The sequence below is a fragment of the Rhea pennata genome, chromosome 3, assembly GCF_028389875.1.
Source record: "Rhea pennata isolate bPtePen1 chromosome 3, bPtePen1.pri, whole genome shotgun sequence".
NCBI lineage: Eukaryota > Metazoa > Chordata > Aves > Rheiformes > Rheidae > Rhea > Rhea pennata.
Genome location: NC_084665.1, coordinates 128,940,598 through 128,963,568, shown reverse-complemented (window position 1 = coordinate 128,963,568; position 22,971 = coordinate 128,940,598). Strand labels below are relative to the sequence as shown.

The 22,971-nt window shown below is 72.3% G+C and overlaps 4 protein-coding genes across 5 annotated transcripts; 2 read left to right on the top strand and 2 right to left on the bottom strand.

Annotated features, from left to right (window-relative positions):
- Positions 1-3,888: 3,888 nt before the first annotated feature.
- On the top strand, positions 3,889-10,408 carry KHK (ketohexokinase). The gene is made up of 7 exons (XM_062573139.1): positions 3,889-4,010; positions 4,831-4,965; positions 5,312-5,384; positions 7,162-7,308; positions 9,906-9,994; positions 10,070-10,227; positions 10,314-10,408. The coding sequence occupies exons 1-7, from the start codon at positions 3,889-3,891 to the stop codon at positions 10,397-10,399; spliced, it is 810 nt and encodes a 269-aa protein (XP_062429123.1). The 3' UTR covers positions 10,400-10,408.
- An 834-nt stretch (positions 10,409-11,242) lies between these two features.
- CGREF1 (cell growth regulator with EF-hand domain 1) lies at positions 11,243-12,850 on the bottom strand. The gene is made up of 5 exons (XM_062573138.1): positions 12,806-12,850; positions 12,262-12,359; positions 11,782-11,852; positions 11,570-11,694; positions 11,243-11,491 (listed from the first exon to the last, which is right to left on the bottom strand). The coding sequence occupies exons 1-5, from the start codon at positions 12,848-12,850 to the stop codon at positions 11,243-11,245; spliced, it is 588 nt and encodes a 195-aa protein (XP_062429122.1).
- Positions 12,851-14,238: 1,388 nt separating this feature from the next.
- PREB (prolactin regulatory element binding) lies at positions 14,239-18,016 on the bottom strand. 2 transcript variants are annotated; one of them, XM_062571257.1, is made up of 9 exons: positions 17,869-18,016; positions 16,511-16,706; positions 16,149-16,360; positions 15,841-15,921; positions 15,627-15,751; positions 15,099-15,272; positions 14,956-15,028; positions 14,596-14,755; positions 14,272-14,459 (listed from the first exon to the last, which is right to left on the bottom strand). In XM_062571257.1, exons 1-9 carry the CDS (start codon positions 18,001-18,003, stop codon positions 14,365-14,367), a joined length of 1,251 nt encoding a protein of 416 aa, XP_062427241.1. In that variant the 5' UTR covers positions 18,004-18,016; the 3' UTR covers positions 14,272-14,364. The 2 variants fall into 2 exon arrangements, with proteins under 2 accessions (XP_062427242.1, XP_062427241.1); XM_062571258.1 differs by lacking the exon at positions 14,596-14,755 and having other exon boundaries at positions 14,239-14,459.
- Positions 18,017-21,658: 3,642 nt separating this feature from the next.
- TCF23 (transcription factor 23) lies at positions 21,659-22,945 on the top strand. Its single transcript, XM_062573137.1, has 2 exons — positions 21,659-21,976; positions 22,640-22,945. Exons 1-2 carry the CDS (start codon positions 21,659-21,661, stop codon positions 22,760-22,762), a joined length of 441 nt encoding a protein of 146 aa, XP_062429121.1. The 3' UTR covers positions 22,763-22,945.
- Positions 22,946-22,971: the final 26 nt, after the last annotated feature.

Here is a 22,971-nt window from a genome sequence, read left to right as displayed (position 1 = left end):
TGCCCAGCCTGGCACTGCCTCGCTGCCCCCGCACTGCATGGCATAGCACTGCCTTGGCACTGCCCAGCCTGGCACTGCCTTGCTGCGCTTGCACTGCATGGCATGGCACTGCCTTGGCACTGCCCAGCCTGGCACTGCCTCGCTGCCCCCGCACTGCATGGCATAGCACTGCCTTGGCACTGCCCAGCCTGGCACTGCCTTGCTGCGCTTGCACTGCATGGCATGGCACTGCCTTGGCACTGCCCAGCCTGGCACTGCCTCGCTGCCCCCGCACTGCATGGCATGGCACTGCCTTGGCACTGCCCAGCCTGGCACTGCCTCGCTGCCCCCGCACTGCATGGCATGGCACTGCCTTGGCACTGCCCAGCCTGGCACTGCCTCGCTGCCCCCACACTGCATGGCATGGCACTGCCCCACTGCCCCTGCACTACATGGCACAGCACTGCCCAGCCTGGCACTGCCTTGCTGCCCCTGCACTGCATGGCACAGCACTGCCCAGCCTGGCACTGCCTCACTGCCCCCGCACTGCACAGCCCACCTCTGCACTGCACTGTGGCTGCACTGCGTGGCTGGGCCAGCACGGCCGGGGAGCCCGGCGGCACCGGCTGCTCTGTCCTCGCCATGGCACCTTGGCCCTGCTGCTCCCTTGCACCGGGGGGCCGGGCCAGCGCCGTGGGGCCCAGTAGATCTGTGACCGCTGGTGGGGCCGGGCAGCCCTGGCTGTGCTGCGGTGCGGTGCTGCGCGAGGCCCTGCACCGCCCGGCATGGGCTCACCCCGCTCCTGGGCAAAGGTTGTGCTGCGACGTGGCACGGCACGGCACAGTGTGGCACGGCACCGAGCCCGTCCAGCCCCCCCGGCCTCCCAAGGCACTGGGACCCCCGGGGAGGCCAGCGCCGCGGGTGCCATGGGGGGTCGGGGGTGCCCGCTTTTGCCGGCTCCTGTGCTGCTGCGCCCGCTGCGTGCACTGCGCCCGCTGCGCCCACTGCACCTGCAGCTTCTGCAGCGCTCACTGACCCTGCTGCCCCCGCTGCGGCGCCCGGAGGGGCCCCGGCCCCCCGCCGCCTGCCCCGCAGCACCACCGCCCTACCTCTGGCACCGGGCTGGTGATGGGCCTGCACCCCACGTGCCACGTCCCACGTCCTGCCGCCAGCCCCACGGCGCCCGGCCCGTGACACATTAACCAGCACCGGGGCCCGCCCCTGCCCGCAGCGGCGCCTGCGCCCGGGCACCTGCGGCCTGGCAGCGCCCGGGGCCGGCTGGCCGGGGCAAGGGGCTGCGGCACTGGGACATGGAGGGGTGCATTGCACTGCTCCACCACTGCACTGCTCCACTGTTGCACTGCTCGCTCACTGCAACACTCCACCGTTGCACTGCTTCATTGCACTGCTCATCCACCACACTGCTCCACCGTTGCACTGCTCCTCCACTGCACTGCTCCATCATTGCACTGCTCATACCACTATACTGCTCCACAGTTGCACTGCTAACACCACTGCACTGCTCACACCACTGCACTGCTGCACTGTTGCACTGCTCACTCACTGCACTGCTCCATCATTGCACTGCTCATACCACTATACTGCTCCACAGTTGCACTGCTAACACCGCTGCACTGCTCACACCACTGCACTGCTGCACCGTTGCATTGCTCACCCACCGCATTGCTCACACCATTGGCCACTTACTGCACCACTCACCCACCGCACTGCTCCACTATTGCACTGCTCACCCTGTCACACTGTTCCACCACTGCACTGCTCCACCGGTGCACTGCTCTCCTCATCGTGTTGCTCAGCCCTGCGCTGTACCATCATTCCACTGCAATGCTCACCCTTTGCACTGCTCACCCTTTGCACTGCTCACCCCAGTGCTCCTCTCACTCCCCTGCTGCTCTTGTCCCACTGCACCTCTCGCCCCATCACACCGCTCGGCCTCCCCCTCCTCACCCCACCTGCCACTCGCCTGCGCCCCCCCCCATCACCATGTGTCCCAGACATGCCTGGTGGCTCCAGGCTCCCCAGGACTGCAATGGCTGCAGCAACCTGTGCTGGGGCTGGTCCCTTCCCTGGGGCTGCCCCGACCCCCGGCCCCTGGCCCGGCCGCCTCCTGGGGCCAGCCCTGCGCCAGCGTGGCCGACCTTGGACCCTCCAGCAGCCTCGACCCCGTCCCAGCTGCCAGCTCCCGCCCCGATGCCTGTGCAAGCATAGCGTGAGCGAGAGGGGTGGGCAAGCAGTGTGCATGTGACAGGCATGCCTGGGAGTGGTGTGGTGGTGTGCATGCAAGCAGTGTGCGAGAACAGTGTGCATGTGAATCAAGCGTGCAAGCAGTGCCTGTGCATGCAAGGGGTGCAGGTGCAAGCAGTGTGTGAGCAATGCAGGATGTGTGTGCGTGCACCACGCTTGGCCCCAGCCTGATGTGTTGTGCTGTGCCAGCTGGGCCGGTTCTCACGGAGCCTCGAGTAACCCACCTGGCCACGGCCCTGTCATGCCAGGAGCACCAGTGTGCGAGGGGCACTGGGGGAGAGGCCGCAGTGGCCACACACTGACTGAGTGTGCATGGTGTGTCAGTGCACACACAGCACGTGTGCAGTGTGTGTGCACCGCACCGGTGCGCGGTCAGTGCACGTGCAGTGTGCATGCACGGCGCGTGAGTGTGCGGCGTGCGTGCACAGTGCTGGTGTGCGGTCAGTGCACGCACAGCGTGCAGGCACCGTGCAGCGCGTGTGCGGCGCGCGTGCACAGCGCCGGTGCGCGGTCAGTGCACGCGCAGTGTGCATGCACGGCGCGGGAGTGTGCGGCGCGCGTGCACCGCGCGGGTGCGCGGTCAGTGCACGCGCAGTGTGCATGCACGGCGCGGGAGTGTGCGGCGTGTGTGCACAGCGCCGGTGCACGGTCAGTGCACGCGCAGTGTGCATGCACGGCGCGTGAGTGTGCGGCGTGCGTGCACAGTGCTGGTGTGTGGTCAGTGCACACACAGTGTGCATGCACCGTGCAGCGCGTGTGCGGCGCGCGTGCACAGCGCCGGTGCGCGGTCAGTGCACGCGCAGTGTGCATGCACGGCAGGGGAGTGTGCGGCGCGTGTGCACCGTGCTGGTGCGCGGTCAGTGCACGCGCAGTGTGCATGCACGGCGCGGGAGTGTGCGGCGCGCGTGCACCGCGCGGGTGCGCGGTCAGTGCACGCGCAGTGTGCATGCACGGCGCGGGAGTGTGCGGCGTGTGTGCACAGCGCCGGTGCACGGTCAGTGCACGCGCAGTGTGCATGCACGGCGCGTGAGTGTGCGGCGTGCGTGCACAGTGCTGGTGTGTGGTCAGTGCACACACAGTGTGCATGCACCGTGCAGCGCGTGTGCGGCGCGCGTGCACAGCGCCGGTGCGCGGTCAGTGCACGCGCAGTGTGCATGCACGGCGCGGGAGTGTGTGGCGCACGTGCACCGCGCCGGTGCACGGTCAGTGCACGCGCAGTGTGCATGCACGGCGCGGGAGTGTGCGGCGCGCGTGCACAGCGCCGGTGCGCGGTCAGTGCACGCGCAGTGTGCATGCACGGCGCGGGAGTGTGCGGCGCGCGTGCACAGTGCTGGTGTGTGGTCAGTGCACGCGCAGTGTGCATGCACGGCACGGGAGTGTGCGGCGCGCGTGCACAGCGCCGGTGCACGGTCAGTGCACGCGCAGCGCGTGCACAACACGCTGCCGTCGCGCTCCGGCCCCGCCCTGCCGGGGGCGTGGCCTCCGCGCGGGGGCGTGGCCTGCCCCGCTCCGCGCCCCGCCCCTCAGCCGCCCTGGGGGGGCGTGGCGCGGGCGGCGGCGCGCCCCGATTGGCTGCGGCGCGGGGAGGGGCGGGGCGCGGCGGCGGCGGCGGCGGCGGCGGCAGCGCCGAGCCCCGGGGGCACCATGGCCGCGCCGGCGCCGCCGCCCGCACCCGCCGCCGGGAAGCGGATCCTGTGCGTGGGGCTGGTCTGCCTGGACATCATCAGCGTGGTGGAGACCTACCCCGCCGAGGACACCGACACCAGGTACGGCCGCCCCGCCGCCGCCGGGGCTCTGCCGCTGCAGCGCCCGTGCGGCGCGGCACCTGTGCAGTGCAGTGCCCGTGCGGTGCAGCGCCCGTGCGGTGCAGTGCCCGTGCAGTGCCCGTGCAGTGCAGTGCCCATGCGGTGCAGTGCCCGTGCAGTGCAGTGCCCATGCGGTGCAGCCCCCGTGCAGTGCAGTGCCCATGCGGTGCAGTGCAGCGCCTGTGCAGCACAGCACCCACGCGGTGCAGTGCCTGTGCGGTGCAGTGCCCGTGCGGTGCAGTGCCCGTGCGGTGCAGTGCCCGTGCGGCGCAGCACCCGTGCAGTGCAGTGCCCATGCGGTGCAGCCCCCGTGCAGTGCAGTGCCCATGCGGTGCAGTGCAGCGCCTGTGCAGCACAGCACCCACGCGGTGCAGTGCCCGTGCAGTGCAGTTCCCGTGCGGTGCAGTGCAGCGCCCATGCGGTGCAGCAGCACCCGTGCGATGCAGCGCCCACGCAGCGCAGCACCGGTGCGGCGCCTCGCCGGCGCGGCGCAGTGCCGGCGCAGTGCAGCCTCGCGCGTGCGTTGCAGGTGCGTGTCGCAGCGATGGCAGCGGGGCGGCAACGCCTCCAACTCCTGCACGGTGCTGGCCCTGCTGGGAGCCCCCTGCGCCTTCATGGGCTCCCTGGCGCCCGGGCACGCCGCCGAGTAAGTGGGGGCCCGGCGTCTCCGCCCCGCCGGCGGCCACGGCCGTGCCGCCCGGCCCCGCAGCTCGGCGCCTCCCTCCCACCGGGGTGCCCGGGCGCTGACGCCCCCCCCCCCTCTTTCTCCCTCGCCGGCAAGTTTCGTGGTGGCGGATTTCCGTCGCCGGGGCGTGGACCTGGCGCACGCGGCCTGGCAGCCCCGGGGGGACATGCCGTGCGCCTGCTGCGTCGTCAGCGCCGCCAACGGCTCGCGGACCGTCGTGCTCTACGACACGTAAGGGCGGCGATGCTGCCGGCGCGGCTCATCGGCTGATCCCCCCCTCCTGCCCCCCGCCTTTTCTCCGTGATTCTGCACGCACAATCTCTCCCGATCGCCCCCCAACCAGCCCGTGGGGCGGCGCGCTGCCCCTGGGAGCCTGCCGCAGGGCCTCCCGCTGCACTGTTAATCATTCACCCGGCGCTGGCTGCAGCCGGCCCCGCCGGGACTTCTGCTCCCGGGGCAGAGTCGAGGCCGCCGCAGCCCCTGGCGCTGCCCTTTGCCCGCCCCGGGCCGCGGCGCCGGGGCTAGCCGCTCCCCCACCCTCGTCTGACCCCTGCTCCTTGCCCTGCTCGCGCCGCAGGAACCTGCCCGACGTGACGGCCCGCGACTTCGAGCAGGTTGACCTCTCCCAGTACAAATGGATCCACTGGGAGGTGAGGCCGGGGGGCAGTGCTGAGCCCAGCACCTGGCCGGGGCAGGCCCGGCTCCCGCAGCGGGGCAGGCCAAGCCTGGGGGGAGGAGTGGGGCTGGGCCATGCAGTGCTGCACTGTGCTGTGCAGTGCCGCCCTGCTGAGCGCTGCCAGGCCTAGGGGAGGCCACCAGGGCCAAGCCATGCCATGCAGTGTGGTGCCATGCTGTGCAGTGCAGCCCTGCTGAGCACTGCTGGGCTCAGTGGAAACCACCAGGGCCATGCCATGCCATGCAGTGCAGTGCCATGCCATGCAGTGCTGTGCAGTGCCTCCCCACTCAGCACTGCCAGGCTCAGTGGAGGCCACCAGGGCCATGCCATGCCGTGCAGTGCAGTGCCATGCTGTGCAGTGCTGTGCAGTGCCTCCCTGCTCAGCACTGCCAGGCTCAGTGGAGGCCACCAGGGCCATGCCGTACCGTGCAGTGCAGTGCCATGCTGTGCAGTGCTGTGCAGTGCCTCCCTGCTCAGCACTGCCGGGCTCAGTGGAGGCCACCAGGGCCATGCCATGCCGTGCAGTGCTGTGCAGTGCCTCCCCGCTCAGCACTGCCAGGCTCAGTGGAGGCCACCAGGGCCATGCCGTGCCGTGCCGTGCAGTGCAGTGCCATGCCGTGCAGTGCTGTGCAGTGCCTCCCCACTCAGCACTGCCAGGCTCAGTGGAGGCCACCAGGGCCATGCCGTGCCGTGCCGTGCAGTGCCATGCCGTGCAGTGCGGTGCAGTGCCTCCCCACTCAGCACTGCCAGGCTCAGTGGAGGCCACCAGGGCCATGCCGTGCCGTGCCGTGCAGTGCCATGCCGTGCAGTGCTGTGCAGTGCCTCCCCGCTCAGCACTGCTGGGCTCAGTGGAGGCCACCAGGGCCATGCCATGCCGTGCAGTGCAGTGCCATGCTGTGCAGTGCAGTGCAGTGCCTCCCCGCTCAGCACTGCCAGGCTCAGTGGAGGCCACCAGGGCCATGCCATGCCGTGCAGTGCAGTGCCATGCTGTGCAGTGCTGTGCAGTGCCTCCCCACTCAGCACTGCCAGGCTCAGTGGAGGCCACCAGGGCCATGCCGTGCCGTGCCGTGCAGTGCCATGCCGTGCAGTGCTGTGCAGTGCCTCCCCGCTCAGCACTGCCAGGCTCAGTGGAGGCCACCAGGGCCATGCCGTGCCGTGCCGTGCAGTGCCATGCCGTGCAGTGCAGTGCAGTGCCTCCCCGCTCAGCACTGCCAGGCTCAGTGGAGGCCACCAGGGCCATGCCATGCCGTGCAGTGCAGTGCCATGCTGTGCAGTGCTGTGCAGTGCCTCCCTGCTCAGCACTGCCAGGCTCAGTGGAGGCCACCAGGGCCATGCCGTACCGTGCAGTGCAGTGCCATGCTGTGCAGTGCTGTGCAGTGCCTCCCCGCTCAGCACTGCCAGGCTCAGTGGAGGCCACCAGGGCCATGCCGTGCCGTGCCGTGCAGTGCCATGCCGTGCAGTGCTGTGCAGTGCCTCCCCGCTCAGCACTGCCAGGCTCAGTGGAGGCCACCAGGGCCATGCCGTGCCGTGCCGTGCAGTGCCATGCCGTGCAGTGCTGTGCAGTGCCTCCCCACTCAGCACTGCCAGGCTCAGTGGAGGCCACCAGGGCCATGCCGTGCCGTGCCGTGCAGTGCCATGCCGTGCAGTGCGGTGCAGTGCCGGCCCACCGACGGCCGCCAGGCTCGGCGGAGGCGCCCTGGGGCCGGGCGGCGCCCTGCCCTGCGGTGACGGCGCCGGTGCCGGTGCCGCAGGGCCGGAACGCGTCGGAGCAGGTGAAGATGATGCGGCGCGTGGAGGAGCACAACCGGGCGCAGCCGCCGGCGCAGCGCGTGCGCACCTCGGTGGAGGTGGAGAAGCCGCGGGAGGAGATGTTCCAGCTCTTCGGGCACGGCGACGTGGTACGGCCCGGCTCGGCTCGGCCCGGCCCGGCCCGGCCCGGCCCAGCGCCGCCGCCGCCATCGCCTCGCGCCTCTCTATGGCCGCGCGGGCGCCGCCGCCGCCGCTCTGCCCGCGGGCGCCGCCTCCATGGTGCCACGCGCCCGCAGGGGGCCGCGCTCAGCGGCGGGGGGGCGGGCGGGTCGCAGCTGATTGGTCTGTGAGGCGGGGCCCGGAGCGCTGATTGGACCTGGCGACAGGGAGGGGGCGGGGCTTCCGCCTCCACCCCGCCCCCGGGGCGGGAGGTGTCTGGAGAGCTCGAGGGCTGAGGTGTGGGGCTGGGGGCTGAGGAGGCCTGGGGTGTGAGGTGTGGGGCTGGGGGGGCCCAGGGCTGAGGTGTGGGGCTGGGAGAGTGTGGGGCTGAGGTGTGGGGCTGGGGGGGCCCAGGGCTGAGGTGTGGGGCTGGGAGAGTGTGGGGCTGAGGTGTGGGGCTGGGGGGGCCCAGGGCTGAGGTGTGGGGCTGGGAGAGTGTGGGGCTGAGGTGTGGGGCTGGGGGGGCCCAGGGCTGAGGTGTGGGGCTGGGAGAGTGTGGGGCTGAGGTGTGGGGCTGGGGGGGGCCAGGGCTGAGGTGTGGGGCTGGGAGAGTGCGGGACTGAGGTGTGGGGCTGGGGGGGCCCAGGGCTGAGGTGTGGGGCTGGGAGAGTGTGGGGCTGAGGTGTGGGGCTGGGGGGGCCCAGGGCTGAGGTGTGGGGCTGGGAGAGTGCGGGACTGAGGTGTGGGGCTGGGGGGGCCCAGGGCTGAGGTGTGGGGCTGGGAGAGTGCGGGGCTGAGGTGTGGGGCTGGGGGGGCCCAGGGCTGAGGTGTGGGGCTGGGAGAGTGTGGGGCTGAGGTGTGGGGCTGGGGGGGCCCAGGGCTGAGGTGTGGGGCTGGGAGAGTGTGGGGCTGAGGTGTGGGGCTGGGGGGGGCCAGGGCTGAGGTGTGGGGCTGGGAGAGTGCGGGACTGAGGTGTGGGGCTGGGGGGGCCCAGGGCTGAGGTGTGGGGCTGGGAGAGTGTGGGGCTGAGGTGTGGGGCTGGGGGGGCCCAGGGCTGAGGTGTGGGGCTGGGAGAGTGTGGGGCTGAGGTGTGGGGCTGGGGGGGCCCAGGGCTGAGGTGTGGGGCTGGGAGAGTGTGGGGCTGAGGTGTGGGGCTGGGGGGGCCCAGGGCTGAGGTGTGGGGCTGGGAGAGTGTGGGGCTGAGGTGTGGGGCTGGGGGGGGCCAGGGCTGAGGTGTGGGGCTGGGAGAGTGCGGGACTGAGGTGTGGGGCTGGGGGGGCCCAGGGCTGAGGTGTGGGGCTGGGAGAGTGTGGGGCTGAGGTGTGGGGCTGGGGGGGCCCAGGGCTGAGGTGTGGGGCTGGGAGAGTGTGGGGCTGAGGTGTGGGGCTGGGGGGGGGCAGGGCTGAGGTGTGGGGCTGGGAGAGTGTGGGGCTGAGGTGTGGGGCTGGGGGGGGCCAGGGCTGAGGTGTGGGGCTGAGGAGGCCTGGGGTGTGAGGTGTGGGGCTAGGAGGGCTCAGGGCTGAGGTGTGGGGCTGGGAGGGCCTGGGGCTGAAGTGTGGGGCTTGGGGGGGGGGGGATGGGTCTGCAGGACGTGGTGGGGTTTGAGTGCTGTGGGGCTGGGCCAAGGAATACCAGAGGGGTGTGAGGGGCTGCCTTGGGGGCAAGGGGTGGTCGAGGGCAGGCCAGGGGGGCAGGTTGGGGGTCCTGGGGCTGCGGGCCAGGGTCCCAGAGCACGATGGGGGTCTCTGGGGTAGTGGGGGTGGGGTGGGGTCCCGAAGTGGAGGGTCCACAGGGATAGGGTTTCCTGGGGCTGTGGGTCAGAGTTGCCTGGGTGTGGGGGGTCCCTAGGGATGGGGATCTCAGGGATGGGGTGTTCTGGGGCTGTGGGGCAGAGGTCTCAGTGGTGAGAGTCCTGGATGTGGGGTCTCCAGGGATGGAGGGCCCGGTGGTGGGGGTCAGGGATTGCAGGAATGGGGGTCTCCAGGGGTGGAGGTTAGGGGTCCCAGGGGTGGTAGTCCCCAGGGATGGGGGTCCCGTGGGTGGGGGTCAGGGATCTCGGGGATGGGGTTCACCCAGGGATGTGTTTTCTGTGTGTGTGTGGGGGGGGTTCCTGGGTGAAGTCAGGGGCCTTCAAGGATGGGGATCCTAAGGCTGGGGGTCCCAGAGGTGCGGGTTAGGGGTCCTGGGGTGGTGGTCCCCAGGGATGGGGGGGGTCCCACATCTCCAGGAATGTGGATTCAAGGAATGGGGGTCCTGGGGCTGGGGTCAGGGAATCCCAGAAATAAGGGTCCCCAGGACTGGGGTCAAGGGTCCCTAGGGCTGGGGGGTCCCGCATCTCTGGGAATAGGGATTCAAGGAATGGGAGTCCTGGGGGGGGGGGCAGGGATCCCAGGGCTGGAGTCCCCAGGGATGGGGTCAAGGATCCCAGGGATGGGGGTCCCCAGGGTTGGGGGGGTCCCGTGTCCCGGGAGCAGGGATTCAAGGAATGGGGGTCCTGGGGGGGGCGGGGATCCCAGGGCTGGGGGTCCCCAGGGCCGGGGGTCGCGGGCGGTGCTGCCCGGTCCCAGCCCGCTCTCCCTCCCGGCAGGTCTTCGTCAGCAAGGACGTGGCGCAGCACCTGGGCTACGGCTCGGCGGCCGAGGCCGTGCGGGGGCTGCGGGCCCGCGTGCGGCGCGGGTAAGGGGCCGGGGGTGCGGAGGGCGAGGCGGCGCGCGGGGCCGAGCCCGTCCCCGACCCGCCCGTCCCGCGCAGGGCCACGCTCGTGTGCGCCTGGGCCGAGGCGGGGGCCGACGCCGTGGGGCCCGGCGGGGAGCTGGTGCACTCGGACGCCTTCCCCCCGGACGCCGTGGTGGACACGCTGGGGGCCGGGGACACCTTCAACGCCGCCGTCATCTTCGCCCTCTCCGAAGGTAGCGCCGGCGGGGGGGCAGGGGGCAGGTCCTGGGGGCCGACGCCGCGGCCTGGCTCACGGCACCGCTGCCCCGCTGCTCCGCAGGGCAGAGCCTGCAGGAAGCCATCACGTTCGGGTGCCGCGTGGCCGGCAGGAAGTGCGGCGTGCAGGGCTACGACGGCATCGTGTGAGCCAATAAACGCCCGCCCGGCAGCGGCAGCGGCGGTGGGTCCCGGCACGCCGCGCCGGCGGCGCCGAGGCGAGCCCGGGCTGGCGGCGCTGTGCGTGTCTCCATCCTGCTGAGCGTTACGGGGCTGACGGCACGTGTCCCGGCGCGGCGCTCCAGCCCCACGGCGCTCCCCAGCCCCGCGCCCCCCCCCCCCCGCCCCCAACCGGGCACGGTGGAGGGCAGCCCTGCTGCAGCCACGCCGTGGGGCTCGCCCCAGTGCTGGGGTGATGCGGTTCCTGTCCAGCCCTTGGCCTCGGCAGCAGGCTGGGTGGCCTGCGACGGAGCCATGGGTCAGCGCACCCCGGGGCCGGCTGTGGGGTGGGCTGGGGCTGCCAGGGGCGCAGGGAACTGTTCCAGTGCTGTGCATCCTGCCAGCAGCGTGTATTGCACCTGCACTGCGCATTGCACTGCGCCGGACACTGCGTCGGCGCTGCGCACTGCGCCAGCATTGCACCACGCTGTGCGCTGCATCGGCGCTGTGCCCTGTGCCAGCCCCATACACTGCACCAGAACTGCGCGTTGCACTGCGCTGTGCGCTGCATTGGCACCGTGTAAACGTGTATTGCAGCAGCACTGCACGTTGCACTGCGCCGTGCACCGCACTGACACTCTGCACTGCGCCAGCACCATGTGCTGTGGCAGCACCACGCGTTGCGCTGCGCGCTGCATCGGCACTGTGCCAGCGTCGCGCGCTGCGTGTTGCACTGCACCATCACCGTGCGCCATGCTGGCGCCCTGCACACCAGGGCCCCACAGAGGTGTCCGTGGGGGGCGCAGGCGCGGCCGTACCGGAGCCGCCCACGGCCTAGATCCCCCCGGTGTCCGTGTGCTCTGGGGCAGCGGCGCCGGCCGGCAGCTCCGGGCCCTGCCCCAGCTCGCTCAGCTCCGCGCCCGGCTCGGGCCCCACGGCGCCCGCGGCCGCGCCGGCCCCCGCCGGCACCTCTGGGGCGCCCAGGGCCCCGCCGGGCGGCGGCAGCAGCAGCTCGGCGGGGTCCAGCAGCCCGTCGCCGTCCAGGTCCCGCGTCTCCAGGATGCGGTCCACGAGCGCGGCCGCCTGTGGGGATGGGGGTCAGCGGGGTGGCCGGGGGGGGGCCGGGCGGGGGGCCGGGCTGGGGGGGGCGCCGGGACCTACCGTGTCGGGGGCTGGGTGCGCCGGGTCCCGTCGCGCCGGCGCCTCGCTCAGCGCCTGCAGCAGCTCCAGCCCGTCCAGGCGCCGGCTGCCGTCGTGGTCGTGCAGCGCGAAGAAGTAGAGCAGAGCTGCGGGCGGAACGGGGCCGTGGGGCCGGGCCATGGGGCGCTGCCCCATGGCGGTGGCCGGGCCCCGATGCCGCCGCGGCTCCTTACCCTGCTCCCGCGTGAGCTCGGCGGCGCCCGGCTCCGGCGGCCCCACGCGCTCCGCGGCGCTGCGCAGCAGCCTGGGGGCGGCACGCGCTGCCGGACCCTGCCCCACAGCCGGCCCTGGGGCAGCTCTGCCTCTGCCCCACGGCTGGCCCCGGGGTGCCCTGCCCCACAACCAGTCCCAGGGCAGCTCTGCCTCTGCCCCACGGCTTGCCCCGGGGTGCCCTGCCCCTGCCGCACAGTGAGCTCCAAGGTGTCTTGCCCCTGCCCCATAGCCAGTCCCAGAGTGCCCTGGCCCTGCCCCATGGCCAGCCCCAGCACAGCCCTGCTCCCGCCCCATGGCCAGCCCCAGGGTAGCTCCACGCCTGCCCCATGGCTGGCCCCGGGGCACCCAGCCCCCTGGTCAGGCAGGCTCTCCCCTACCCGTCCTCCTCTGCCCCCCTCCCACTGCTCCTGCCGTGGGGCTCCTGAGGGGCCGGGACTCACCACAGCACGGGGCCCTCCGGGCTCAGCGGGTCCTCGCCGGGATCCAGCCCCGTCGCCGGGGCAGGGTCCAGCCTGGCCAGGATGAGGACACCTGAGTCCTGTGGGGTGGGGGGCAGCGAGGGGACCCTCTGCCCCACAACTGGAACCCCTGCAGTGCCCCCCACCCTGCTGCAGCCACCCCACACCGTGCTTCCCGCCTGACCCGCTCTGCGGCTGCCCCACGCTGCGTGCCCCCCTGCACCCCTCCGTGCCCACATGCCCCATACATGCCCAAGCAGTGTGTCTGTGCTCATGCACCCCATATGTGCCCATGCACCCATTTGTACCCATGCACCCCGTAGGTATGCTCATATGTGCCCATGCGCCCCATATGTGCCTATGCACCCTGCGTCTGCCCGCGCCCCCACCTGTGCCCACGCCCCCCCATCTATGCCCGTGCCCCCATCTGTGCCTGCACCCCCCATCTGTGCCATGCCCCCCGTCAGTGCCCGCGCCCCCAGACCCGCTCGCACCGGCGCGGCCCGTCCCGGGGGGCAGCGCGCACCGCCGGCAGCAGCAGCGCCAGCAGGGCCACGGGCAGGTTCCTCATCTTGCGACCCGGGCTGCAGCGCGGCGCCGCGGGCCGAGCCGAGCCGAGCCGAGCCGAGCCGAGCCGGGGCCGCCGTGGGCTGGATCCGGGCGACGTGGCACGGCCGCCGCCCCGCGCTCCCCGGCCCCACGCGGGCGGCTCCGCGCGGCAGCTCCACGCTGGCAGCGCGCTGCCGCCACGCCGCAGGGCGCAGCACGCGCGGGCACCGCGTCCCGCCCCGCGCGCGCGTGGCGCACGGGGGCGCACGTTGCACACCTACGCTGCACGCGCACTCGCACAGCACCCTGCCCTGCACGCACACGTGTGTTGCACACAGTGCACACGCACACTGCGTGAACGCTCGCGCAGAGCACCCTGCCCTGCACGCACACGCGTGTCGCAGGTGCACACTGCACACCCACGCTGCGCGCACACTCACACACGCACAGAGCACCCTGCCCTGCACGCACACACGCTGCACCCTGACTGCACTGCACGCGAGCAAACCCCCGGCCCGGCCCGGCCCGGCCCGGCCCGGCCCCACCTCGCCCCGCCGCCCGGTGCAGCAGTCCCGGCCCCGCCACGCGGCTCCGTCCCTGCGCGCGGGGGTTAACGGCGCCCTGCCCGCAACCAAGATGGCCGCCGCAGCCACACGCGCCCGGCCCGAGGCGGGGCCGAGCTAGTGTCGTCACCCAGGCGGGCGGGGCCAGGGGGCGCGGCCTAGCCAGTGTCGTCACTCAGGTGGGTGGGGCCAGGCGGAGCGGGGGCGTGGCCGCCGTTGCCCCCTCTCCTCCCCGGTCCCGTCCCGCCGCTCCCGGGGCTCCAGGCGCGCCGAGCCGCTGCTGAGCCACCGGCCCCCGCGGAGCGGAGCAGCCTGAGCCCCGAGCCCCGAGCCCGCCGCTGCCCGGCCGCAGCGCGCCAGCCACGGGCCCCGGTGCAAGGCGGCGGCGGCGGCACGCGTCAGGCTCCCTGGGGGCCTCTTCCCAGTGCCGGAGACCGGCGTGCATCGCGCCTTTGCCCAGCTCACCGCCACCACCGCCTCGGAGCGCAGCAGCAGCCAAGCCAGGCGGCCGAGGGCTGCGGCAGCGCCGAGCACGGTGCTCCCCGCGCCCGCGCTGAACTGCTCCAGCTGCCACAGCGTGAAACCGCCCCAGCCCACGAGCGCAGGGAGGGACGGCACTGTCTTTGCGCTCCAGCTTTAATGGCAGCGGCGGGGGAGAGGGGTAGACCCGGCAGCAGCCGGCAGGGCCCCGCTCCTTCCCCGGGGCCCAGCCCTGCGCCGCACTGCGGCCCAGCACAGTGCCGCTCAGCTGGGGCCCAGCACCCCGGCGCACCTCGTCCCGCTCCCCCAATGCCAGCGGGGGTGGCAGGGCCCGAGGCCTCAGCCATGCAGTCCCCGCTCTGCTTCACAGTCCCGCTGGGGTGGGCTGGCGCGCTGGGGGCACGCGGCCAGCCAGCCGCCCCCCCCGGGGGGCCAGGGCCAGCCCTGCCGTCAGTCCTGGCACGGGGGCCGCAGGAGAGGGGGGCTGGCCAGCCTAGAGGAAGCCGGGGAAGGCGAGCTGCAGCAGCAGGATCGCGGCCACGATGAGTCCAGCGCAGAGCAGCAGCAACAGCCAGACGGGGAGGGAGCCTGCGGAGGAGAGATAGGGCCGAGGGAGGAGCGGGCTGCAGCCCCACGGCACCCAGGCGCCGCGCCAACGCGTGCTGGAGGAGGCGCAGCGCTCCGGGCTCGGAGCGGCGGGTGCCCCTCAGCTCCCGGCACCTACGGCGGCTGGGGAGCAGGTGCAGCTTGCAGCGGCTGTCGACGGCCACGCTGAGCAGCGCCGCCTCGTTCCCCGCTAGCAGCTCCCGCCCGGGCTGGCTCTCGGGCACGAAGGCGATGTCGGTGACGACGATGCCATGCGCCTCCTTCACGTAGTAGAGCCTCTATGGGGAAGGGGGCGGGCAGCAGGGTCGGGGGGAGCCCGAAGCAGCCGGGCCTTTGCGGGGAGGGCAGGCGGCAGCAGGCTGAGCCCCGCTGCCCTCCGCGCCCCGTCTGCGCGGTCTCCGGGCTGAAACAAGGCAGCTGCCGCAGAGCCAGGAGAAGCCCAGCCTGGAAGCCGCGCGGGCCCCGCGCGCAGGCTCACCTGCAGCGAGAAGGCAATGTGGATGGCAACAGAGCCGGTCACGGTGCCCAGCCCCAGGAACGTGCCTGAATCGCTGCAGAGGCGGGGGACAGTGAGCGCCGGGCCCGAGCAGCCCCCGGCGCCCGCCGCCCCTCGCGGCGTACCTGACGGACAGGCAGGACACCACCTCGTTGCCGCAGGGCCGGGTGAGCAGCGGCAGGAAGCTCTTCCCGTCCCACTTGGTCAGGTAGCAGGGTGGGGGGCGGCGCTCCCGCTTGTGGGGCACCTGCACCGTGTAGAGCCGCAGTGCCCCAGCGTTGTCCTCCACAGCCCCGAACCTGCGAGAGGGCTGGCTCAGTCCCCACGGCCAGTGTCGCCCCTCCCCACCGCCCCCAGCTGCACGGTGGCGGGCAGGGTGTCTCAGCCCTGCATCCAGCGCTGCTGCCACCACCCCGCTCTCCTGGGACGGGTCAGGGGGCTGTCGAGGACTGAGTCAGCCCATGTCCTGCATCACTCACTTCCCACTTCTACGACCCCAAGTCCAAACCCAGACTTGGGCCCTGCCCCGTTCCAACGCCCAACAGAGGGAGGCTTCTACCCGCAGCCTGGAGCTGACGGGGGAAATCTCCTCTCCGCAGGGCACGGCCCGGGCTGCGAGAAATGCCAGCGCTGTTCAGCGGCCCTGCCCTCACCTGCAGGCCTGGTAGCGGTAAGCTCTGTCTGGGATGCCGGGCAGGTTCTCGTTCCAGCGCAGCCCCGTCACCAGCTGGTCCCGCTGCCACACGCAGCACTGGAAGTCCCGTCCTGCTGTCACCACCTGCACGCAGAGACAGCGCGTGTTGCAGGACGGCTGTCACAGCGGGGCTGGTGGGAACCGCCCGCCTCCTCCCAGCAGCTGCTTCTCACCTTGTTGTCGGGGCCCAGTGCAATATCTTCGATCTCCCCATCGTGGGCTTTGAACTCCAGCGCCTTCTTCATGCTGGGGAACTGCAAAGGCAGAGCAGGCATCAGACCCACGGCTTGTGGGTCAGGGCTACGCGGGGGCCCCCCAGGCTCTCCCCCAGACGTGGCAGCCGCAGTCACTCAGGGAAGGTGCCGCAAATCCACACGGGCACAGGAACGCGGCAGCTCCTGTTTTCGCACCTTTCAGAGCAGCCTGCCCCCCGGGCCACATCCCCGCCGGGGCCAGCTGCAGCTCCCCGGCCCGGCCCTACCTCCCAGAGGCGGAGGAAGCCGTCAGCGCCGCCCGTGACGAGCAGGGAGCAGTCGGCGTTGAAGCGAACGGCCTTCTGCAGGGCGTCGGGGCTGAAATCCGTGCGGACGCTGTGCAGGGTCTCCACGGCCACCTCGCGCGTCTGGCTCTGCGTGTCGCCCTGCGCCGCTGGGCTGGGGCCCTTCCGCTTCCGAGGCCCCTTCTCCCCGCCGCCTGCAGGAGGCAGGGCACTGACACAGCTCCCGCCGCCCCGCAGCCCGGCCGACGAGGGGGGCGCAGGGCCGCCGGGGGCCCCTCCGGCGCTGCTCCCACCGGCCCGCCGCGGGCGCTGCGGCCCCAGCCGGGGTGAAAGCGGGGTCTCACCGCTCCGGCCGGCTGCGCCGCCCCGGGCCTCGGGCGCCTGCAGGCTGAAGCGCAGGATGTGGCAGGTGGCGTCCTGCCCCGCGGCGATGATGTCGTCCGCCAGCGCCATGGTCATGGTGGCCCGGGTCTCGGTGTCGTGGGAGTGGAGCAGGGAGGCGCTGAGCCGGCCCCCGATCTGCTCCAGCTGCAGGAAGTGCTGCGGGACAGAGCGGGGCCCTCGCACGCCGACCCCCGCCTCCGCGCAGCACCCCCAGCCCCCCATGTCCCTCGTGCCCACCAGGCCTTGTCCCCATGGCAACTCCTGACCCCTAACCTGGGCAGCCCACCCCTGGGTCCCCCTGGCCCCACATCACCCCCCCCCCAGCCCCACTCCACCCCCGGAGACCCCACAGTGCCCCACTCCACAGCCACCTGGCCCCGCAGACCCAAGACCTTCCCAGTCCAGTGATACCACATAGGCCCTGGGCCTCCCACCAGCCCCATGACCCCCCAACCCCTGGGACCCCCTACCAGCCCACTGATCCCCCCCCCCCAATCCCAGCCCCCCCCCCATCTCCTAGGGCCCCATACCAGGCCACTGATGCCCCCAATCCCAGCCCCCTCCCACAACCCCCAGCTCACCCTCCAGCCCCAGGACACCCACTACCCCATGACCCTTCTTGGTCCCGGCCCCCCACCGCACATCACCAGTCTCCAAGCTACCCCCAGCCCAATGACCTCCCCCCTGGGCCGGGGCCCCCCACAGCATTACGGGCCCCCCAAGCCCCGTGACACTACTCCACCTGTGGGCACCCTACATCCCCATGACAGCTCTCATCTCATGGTCCCTTCCAGTCCCCAGGCCCCCCCCTACATCCCCATAACCCTCCCCCTCCCCAGCTCCCCCCCACATCCCCATGACCTCCCTCAACCTCCAGGCTCCCCCCACTCATCCCCATGACCCTCTTCAATCTCGGGGCCCTCCCCCCTAGAACCACCCCAGTCCCCAAGCCCCCCCACATCCAGGGGGGGCTGCCAGGACCCCCCACTCCAGTCCCTGGGCCCCCCCAGTCTGCAGGCACCCCCACATCGCCAGGATCCCCCTCAAGCTCTGCCCCCCCGCCCCCTCCCCCATCCCCACGACCCCCCCAGCCCGAGGCTCCCCTCAGCCCCCTCAAATCCCCATGATCCCCCCCCCAACCTCTGGGACTCCCCAAGCCCCTGAGACCCCCAACATCCCCATGACCCCCCGAAACAGGGCCCCCCTCATGCCCTGAGCCCCCCCAGGCCCTACATCGCCACGACGCCCCCAGGCCCCGGAGCCCCCCCCCCACCTCCCCGTGACACCCCCGGCCCCGGGGCCCGGCGCGGCGCCGCACCACGCCGTTGCGGATGCCGGTCTTGGCGGCGCCGCCGCCGCCGGCGGTGATGGCGAGCGGGCGCCGCGGGTGGACGCGGACCGTGTAGAGCGGGAAGGGCGCGCGGTAGAGCTCGGCCGGCCGCCGCGGCGCCATGGCTGCGCCCGCACACGTCAGCGCCCGCGCGCGCCGCCGCGTCACCGCGCCGGCCCCGCCCCCGCGCGCGGCCCCGCCCCCGCGCGTACGGCCCCGCCCCCCCGCGTGCGGCCCCGCCCCCGCGCGTACGGCCCCGCCCCCGCGCGCGGCCCCGCCCCCGCGCGTACGGCCCCGCCCCCCCCGCGTGCGGCCCCGCCCCCCGCGTACGGCCCCGCCCCCTCCGCGCCGAACCGGGGCCCCGGCCCACTGCCGCGCATGCGCAGCGGGAGGGGGGCAGGGAAAGGGGCGCGACCGCCGTGCAACGGGCAGTGCGTGTGCGCACGCGCCGCGCGGCGGACAGTGGGTGTGTGCAAAGGGGGGGGCGTGTCTGCAACCGCTGTGCAACGGCGCTATGCGTGTGCAACAGGCTGTGTGTGTGTGCACGTGCCACACAGCGGGCAGTGGGCGTGTGCAAAGGGGGGCGTGTCTGCAACCGCTGTGCAACGGCGCTATGCGTGTGCAACGGGCAGTGCGTGTGTGCACGCGCCACGCAGCGGGCAGTGGGTGTGTGCAAAGCGGGGGGCGTGTCTGCAACCGCTGTGCAACGGCGCTATGCGTGTGCAACGGGCAGTGCGTGTGCGCACGCGCCGCGCGGCGGACAGTGGGTGTGTGCAAAGGGGGGGGCGTGTCTGCAACCGCTGTGCAACGGCGCTATGCGTGTGCAACGGGCAGTGCGTGTGTGCACGCGCCACGCAGCGGGCAGTGGGCGTGTGCAAAGGGGGGCGTGTCTGCAACTGCTGTGCAACTGCGCTATGCGTGTGCAATGGGCAGTGCATGTGTACAAGCACTGTGCGGCGGGCAGTGGGTATGTGCAATGCAATGGGCAGTGTGTGTGCAACCTCCATATAATGAGCAATGGGCATGTGCAACCACTGTGCAAAGGGGCAGTTTGCATATAATAGTTGTGCAACGGGGTGGCATATGTGCAAGCACTGTGCAATGAGGTAATGTGCATGCAATCACTGCGCACCAGGGTGTTGTGTGTGTGCAAGCACTATGCGATGCGGCTGTGCGGGTGCCATGCAACAGGGCAGTGCGTGTACAACTGTTTTGCAGCAGGCAGTGGGTGTGTGCAAGCACCATGCAACAGGATTTTGTGTGTACAGCAACTATGCAACCAGCAGTATGTGTGTGTGCAAGTGCCATGCAATGGGGCTGTGCATGTGCAGCTGTAGTGCAGTGCGGTGTCTCCCGCAACCACATACAATGGGAATCGTGCAACGGGGAATGTGCATCCAACCCCTGTGCACGAGGACTCCACACAAGCAGCTGCCCTGCACATAGCACGTCTGTGCAAGGGGGCTTCGCGTGTGCCACCTCTAGGCAGTGTGACAACGGGTGTGCACAGCACCCTGTGTGATGGGACCCTGCACGTGCAGCCTCCGTGTGACAAAGCTCTGCATGTGCAGCACAGCATCCTGTTTGCACCGTGTCCTGCACGACGGAGCAGTGCACGTGCCATCCCTGTGCAGTGCACACCCCCGTGTGCTCAGAGCACCCGTGTGCAACCGAGAACCACGTGCACAGCACCACGGGGCAATGGGCGTGCGCCCTCCCTGCGCAATGGGCACCCTGTGGACGCCGGGGCTCCTGTGGGGCTCGGCACCGCCGCGGTCCCCGTGCAGCCCCAGCCCGGCCCCACCGGCCCCGGCCTCCCCCGCGCCTCGCTGCCGGGCCGGGGCAGGGCCCCCTCGCCGGCCTCCGCGTGCTGCCTCCCCCAGCTCCCTCCTCGCCGCAGCCCCCGGGGGCCTCAGCCCCCTCCTGCTCCCTGCGCTCGGCACCGGGGGCTGGGGAGGCGGGTGCAGGGGGGTCCTGGGGCGCCCGCAGAGCCGGGCTGTGGGCAACAGCAGGGTGTGGGTGCTGCCAGCACCAGGCTGCCACCCCACGGCGGCTGGGGGCCTGTGGGGCACGTGGGCACGTGCCCATGCATGAGCCCCTGCAGGCGGCCTTGTCCTGTGCATGGCCTCGTGCCACGCGGGTGCCCTGCCCCAGGCGTGTCCGATCCCGTGTGGGACCTTGCACCGCGCATGGCTGATCCCGTGTGGGACCTTGCACCCTGCATGTCCGATCCCGTGTGGGACCTTGCACCCTGCATGCCTGATCCCCTGCATGTGCTCTGCGTTGTGCATGGCCGATCCCGTGCGGGTGCCCCACGGCACTGTGCATGCCCCGATCCCATGTGGGGACCTTACACTGTGCATGACCCGATCCTGCGTGGGACCTTGCACCCTGCATGGCTGATCCTGCGTGGGACCTTGCACCCTGCAGGCCCGATCTCCTGCATGTGCTCTGCGTTGTGCATGGCTGATCCCGTGCGGGTGCCCCACGGCACTGTGCATGCCCCGATCCCATGTGGGGACCTTGCACCGTGCATGCCCCGATCCTGCGTGGGACCTTGCACCATGCATGGCTGATCCTGTGTGGGACCTCGCACCCTGCATGGCTGACCCCATGTGGGACCTTGCACCCTGCATGCCCGATCGCCTGCATGTGCTCTGCGTTGCGCGTGGCCGATCCCGTGCGGGTGCCCCACGGTGCCGGGCCCGCGCCGGTGGGGAGCGCAGCGCTGCGGCCGGCGGGCCGCGGGCCGGGGGAGGCTCCGGCTGGGACAGCTCGTATCCTCCCGCTCATCCCGTGCACGAGTGCCAAGGAGGGGGAGGCGAGACGCGGGCCCAGATAAGGCTGCGGGCTGAGCCGCGCCGGCCCCGGGCGGCGGCGGGGGGGGCGCCGGGGCTGCCGGACCCCCGGCTCCTCGCGGACGCCGGAGCCCATGGGCAGGGGCTGCCCGGCGGCACGGGCATGGCGGAGAGCGCCCGGGCTGGCCGGCGCGGAGCGGGGCCGGCGGCCGAGCGCGGCTCCCCCGCGGCCGTGGGCGGCAGAGGCGCGCGGAGCCCGGCGCGGGCCGGCGCGCGCTGCCGGAGAGGCCGGCCGGGGGGCGCGGGCAGGGCCCCCCGCCCCAGCGCCCCGCGGAGCAGCCCCCCGGCGGCGGGACGGGTAAGAGCTGGCGGCGGGACCCTGAGGTGCTGTGTGGCGCTGCCTGGCACCGCGCGCTGCGCTGAGCCCTTCACCGCTGCATGCCTGCGCCGAGATGCAGCTGCTGTCCCACAGGGATGCGGGTCCCGCACCACCGGGCTGTGGGTCCTGCACCGCGGGGATGCGGGTGCTGCACTGCTGGGATATGGGTCCTGCACCGCAGGGATATGGGTGCTGCACCACGGGGATGTGGGTCCTGCACCGCAGGGATGTGGGTGCTGCACCATGGGGATGTGGGTCCTGCATTGCGGGGATATGGGTGCTGCCTTGTGGGGATGTGGGTCCTGCACCACAGGGATGTGGGTGCTGCACCATGGGGATGTGGGTCCTGCATTGCGGGGATATGGGTGCTGCCTTGTGGGGATGTGGGTCCTGCACCACAGGGATGCGGGTGCTGCACCATGGGGATGTGGGTCCTGCATTGCGGGGATATGGGTGCTGCCTTGTGGGGATGTGGGTCCTGCACCACAGGGATGCGGGTGCTGCACCACGGGGATGTGGGTGCTGCACTGCTGGGATATGGGTCCTGCACCGCAGGGATGTAGGTGCTGCACTGCTGGGATATGGGTCCTGCACCGTAGGGATGCGGGTGCTGCACCACGGGGCCGCGGGTGCTGCCTGCCGGGGGCCGGGGCCGGTGGCACTCACGGCTCACGGCGCTCGGCCGCAGGGCGCCGCGGGGCCGCCGAGCCCCGGGAACGCGGCGCGGGAGCGGAGCCGCGTGCGCGCCCTGCGCCGGGCCTTCCTCTCGCTGCAGGCGGCGCTGCCCGCCGTGCCGCCTGGCACCAAGCTCTCCAAGCTCGACGTGCTCCTCCTGGCCACCAGCTACATCGCCCAGCTCGGCCAGGCGCTGGGCCGCGGCCCGCCGCCCCCCGGGCACCGCCTGCTGCACCCCGTGAGGGTGAGCGCCGGCGCCCCCGCTGCCAGCCCATCCCCGCCGTGCCTAGTGCCCCCAGCGCCCAGTGCCAGCCCGTCCCTGCAGTGCCCAGTGTCCCCAGTGCCAGCCTGTCCCCGCCGTGCCCAGTGCCCCTCCATGCCCACTGCCAGCCTGTCCCCACTGTGCCCATGTCCCCAGTGCCTGCCCGTCCCCGCTGTGCCCAGTGCCCCCAGTGCATCCTGCCAGCCTGTCCCCGCCGTGCCCAGTTCCCCCAGTGTGCATTGCCAGCCCGTCTCTGCAGCGCTCACGTGCCCAGCACATACTCCCAGCAGGTCCCTAGAGTCCCCATACCCCCAGTGTGTGCTGCCTGCTGGTCCCCGCAGTGCCCAGTGCCCCCAGTGTGTGCTGCCAGCCTGTCCCTGCCGTGCCCAGTGCTCCCAGTGCGTGCTGCCAGCCAGACCCTGCAGTGCCCAGTGTTCCCAGTGTGTACTGCCTGCTGGTCCCTGCAGTGCCCAGTGCCCCCAGTACATGCTGCCAGCCCGTCCCCACAGTCCCCCAGTGTGCGCTGCCAGCAGGTCCCTGCAGCCCCCAGCGCCACCCCCGCTCTGGCGTCGCAGCCCCTTGGTGCCCGCAGCGTGGGGCACCCGAGGGGCCGCGTCCAGCCCGACCCCTCTCCCTCTCCCGCAGAAATGGCCCATGCGCTCCCGCCTCTACGCCGGGCCCTGGGGGGGCCCCGCTCCCGACCCCCCCGCGGCCCCGGGCGGCCCCACGGACGCCGGTGCCGATGGGCGGTGGGGTGGCACCGCGTGACCCGACAGCTGCCCCCTCGCCGCTGCGGGACCGTCCCCCCGCCCCGAATAAATGCTGCGCACGGCCCGGCGCCGGCCCCGCTCCCCGCGCGGCGGGGGCGCAGCCGTGCCGCGAGCAGCCCCGGCGCCGGCTCCCCCGGCCCCTGGGAACGGGGCCGAGGCCAAGGCCGGCGCCGTAAATCCAGCCGCCTCCCTGCTGCTATTTTCGGA

Excerpts from the sequence above, each read along its gene's own strand:
- KHK (XM_062573139.1), top strand. The coding sequence starts at position 3,889 with ATGGCCGCGCCGGCGCCGCCGCCCGCACCCGCCGCCGGGAAGCGGATC. Across the intron at positions 4,966-5,311 it reads ACCGTCGTGCTCTACGACAC|GAACCTGCCCGACGTGACGG; the intron begins GTAAGGGCGGCG and ends CTCGCGCCGCAG. Across the intron at positions 9,995-10,069 it reads CGGGCCCGCGTGCGGCGCGG|GGCCACGCTCGTGTGCGCCT; the intron begins GTAAGGGGCCGG and ends CGTCCCGCGCAG.
- CGREF1 (XM_062573138.1), bottom strand. The coding sequence starts at position 12,850 with ATGAGGAACCTGCCCGTGGCCCTGCTGGCGCTGCTGCTGCCGGCG. Across the intron at positions 11,853-12,261 it reads CCGGAGGGCCCCGTGCTGTG|GCTGCTGCGCAGCGCCGCGG; the intron begins GTGAGTCCCGGC and ends TGCCGCCCCCAG. Across the intron at positions 11,492-11,569 it reads CGCACCCAGCCCCCGACACG|GCGGCCGCGCTCGTGGACCG; the intron begins GTAGGTCCCGGC and ends CCATCCCCACAG.
- PREB (XM_062571257.1), bottom strand. The coding sequence starts at position 18,003 with ATGGCGCCGCGGCGGCCGGCCGAGCTCTACCGCGCGCCCTTCCCGCTC. Across the intron at positions 16,361-16,510 it reads CGGCGCAGCCGGCCGGAGCG|GCGGCGGGGAGAAGGGGCCT; the intron begins GTGAGACCCCGC and ends TGCCTCCTGCAG. Across the intron at positions 15,752-15,840 it reads CACTGGGCCCCGACAACAAG|GTGGTGACAGCAGGACGGGA; the intron begins GTGAGAAGCAGC and ends CTCTGCGTGCAG.
- TCF23 (XM_062573137.1), top strand. The coding sequence starts at position 21,659 with ATGCGGGTGCTGCACCACGGGGCCGCGGGTGCTGCCTGCCGGGGGCCG. Across the intron at positions 21,977-22,639 it reads GCCTGCTGCACCCCGTGAGG|AAATGGCCCATGCGCTCCCG; the intron begins GTGAGCGCCGGC and ends CCTCTCCCGCAG.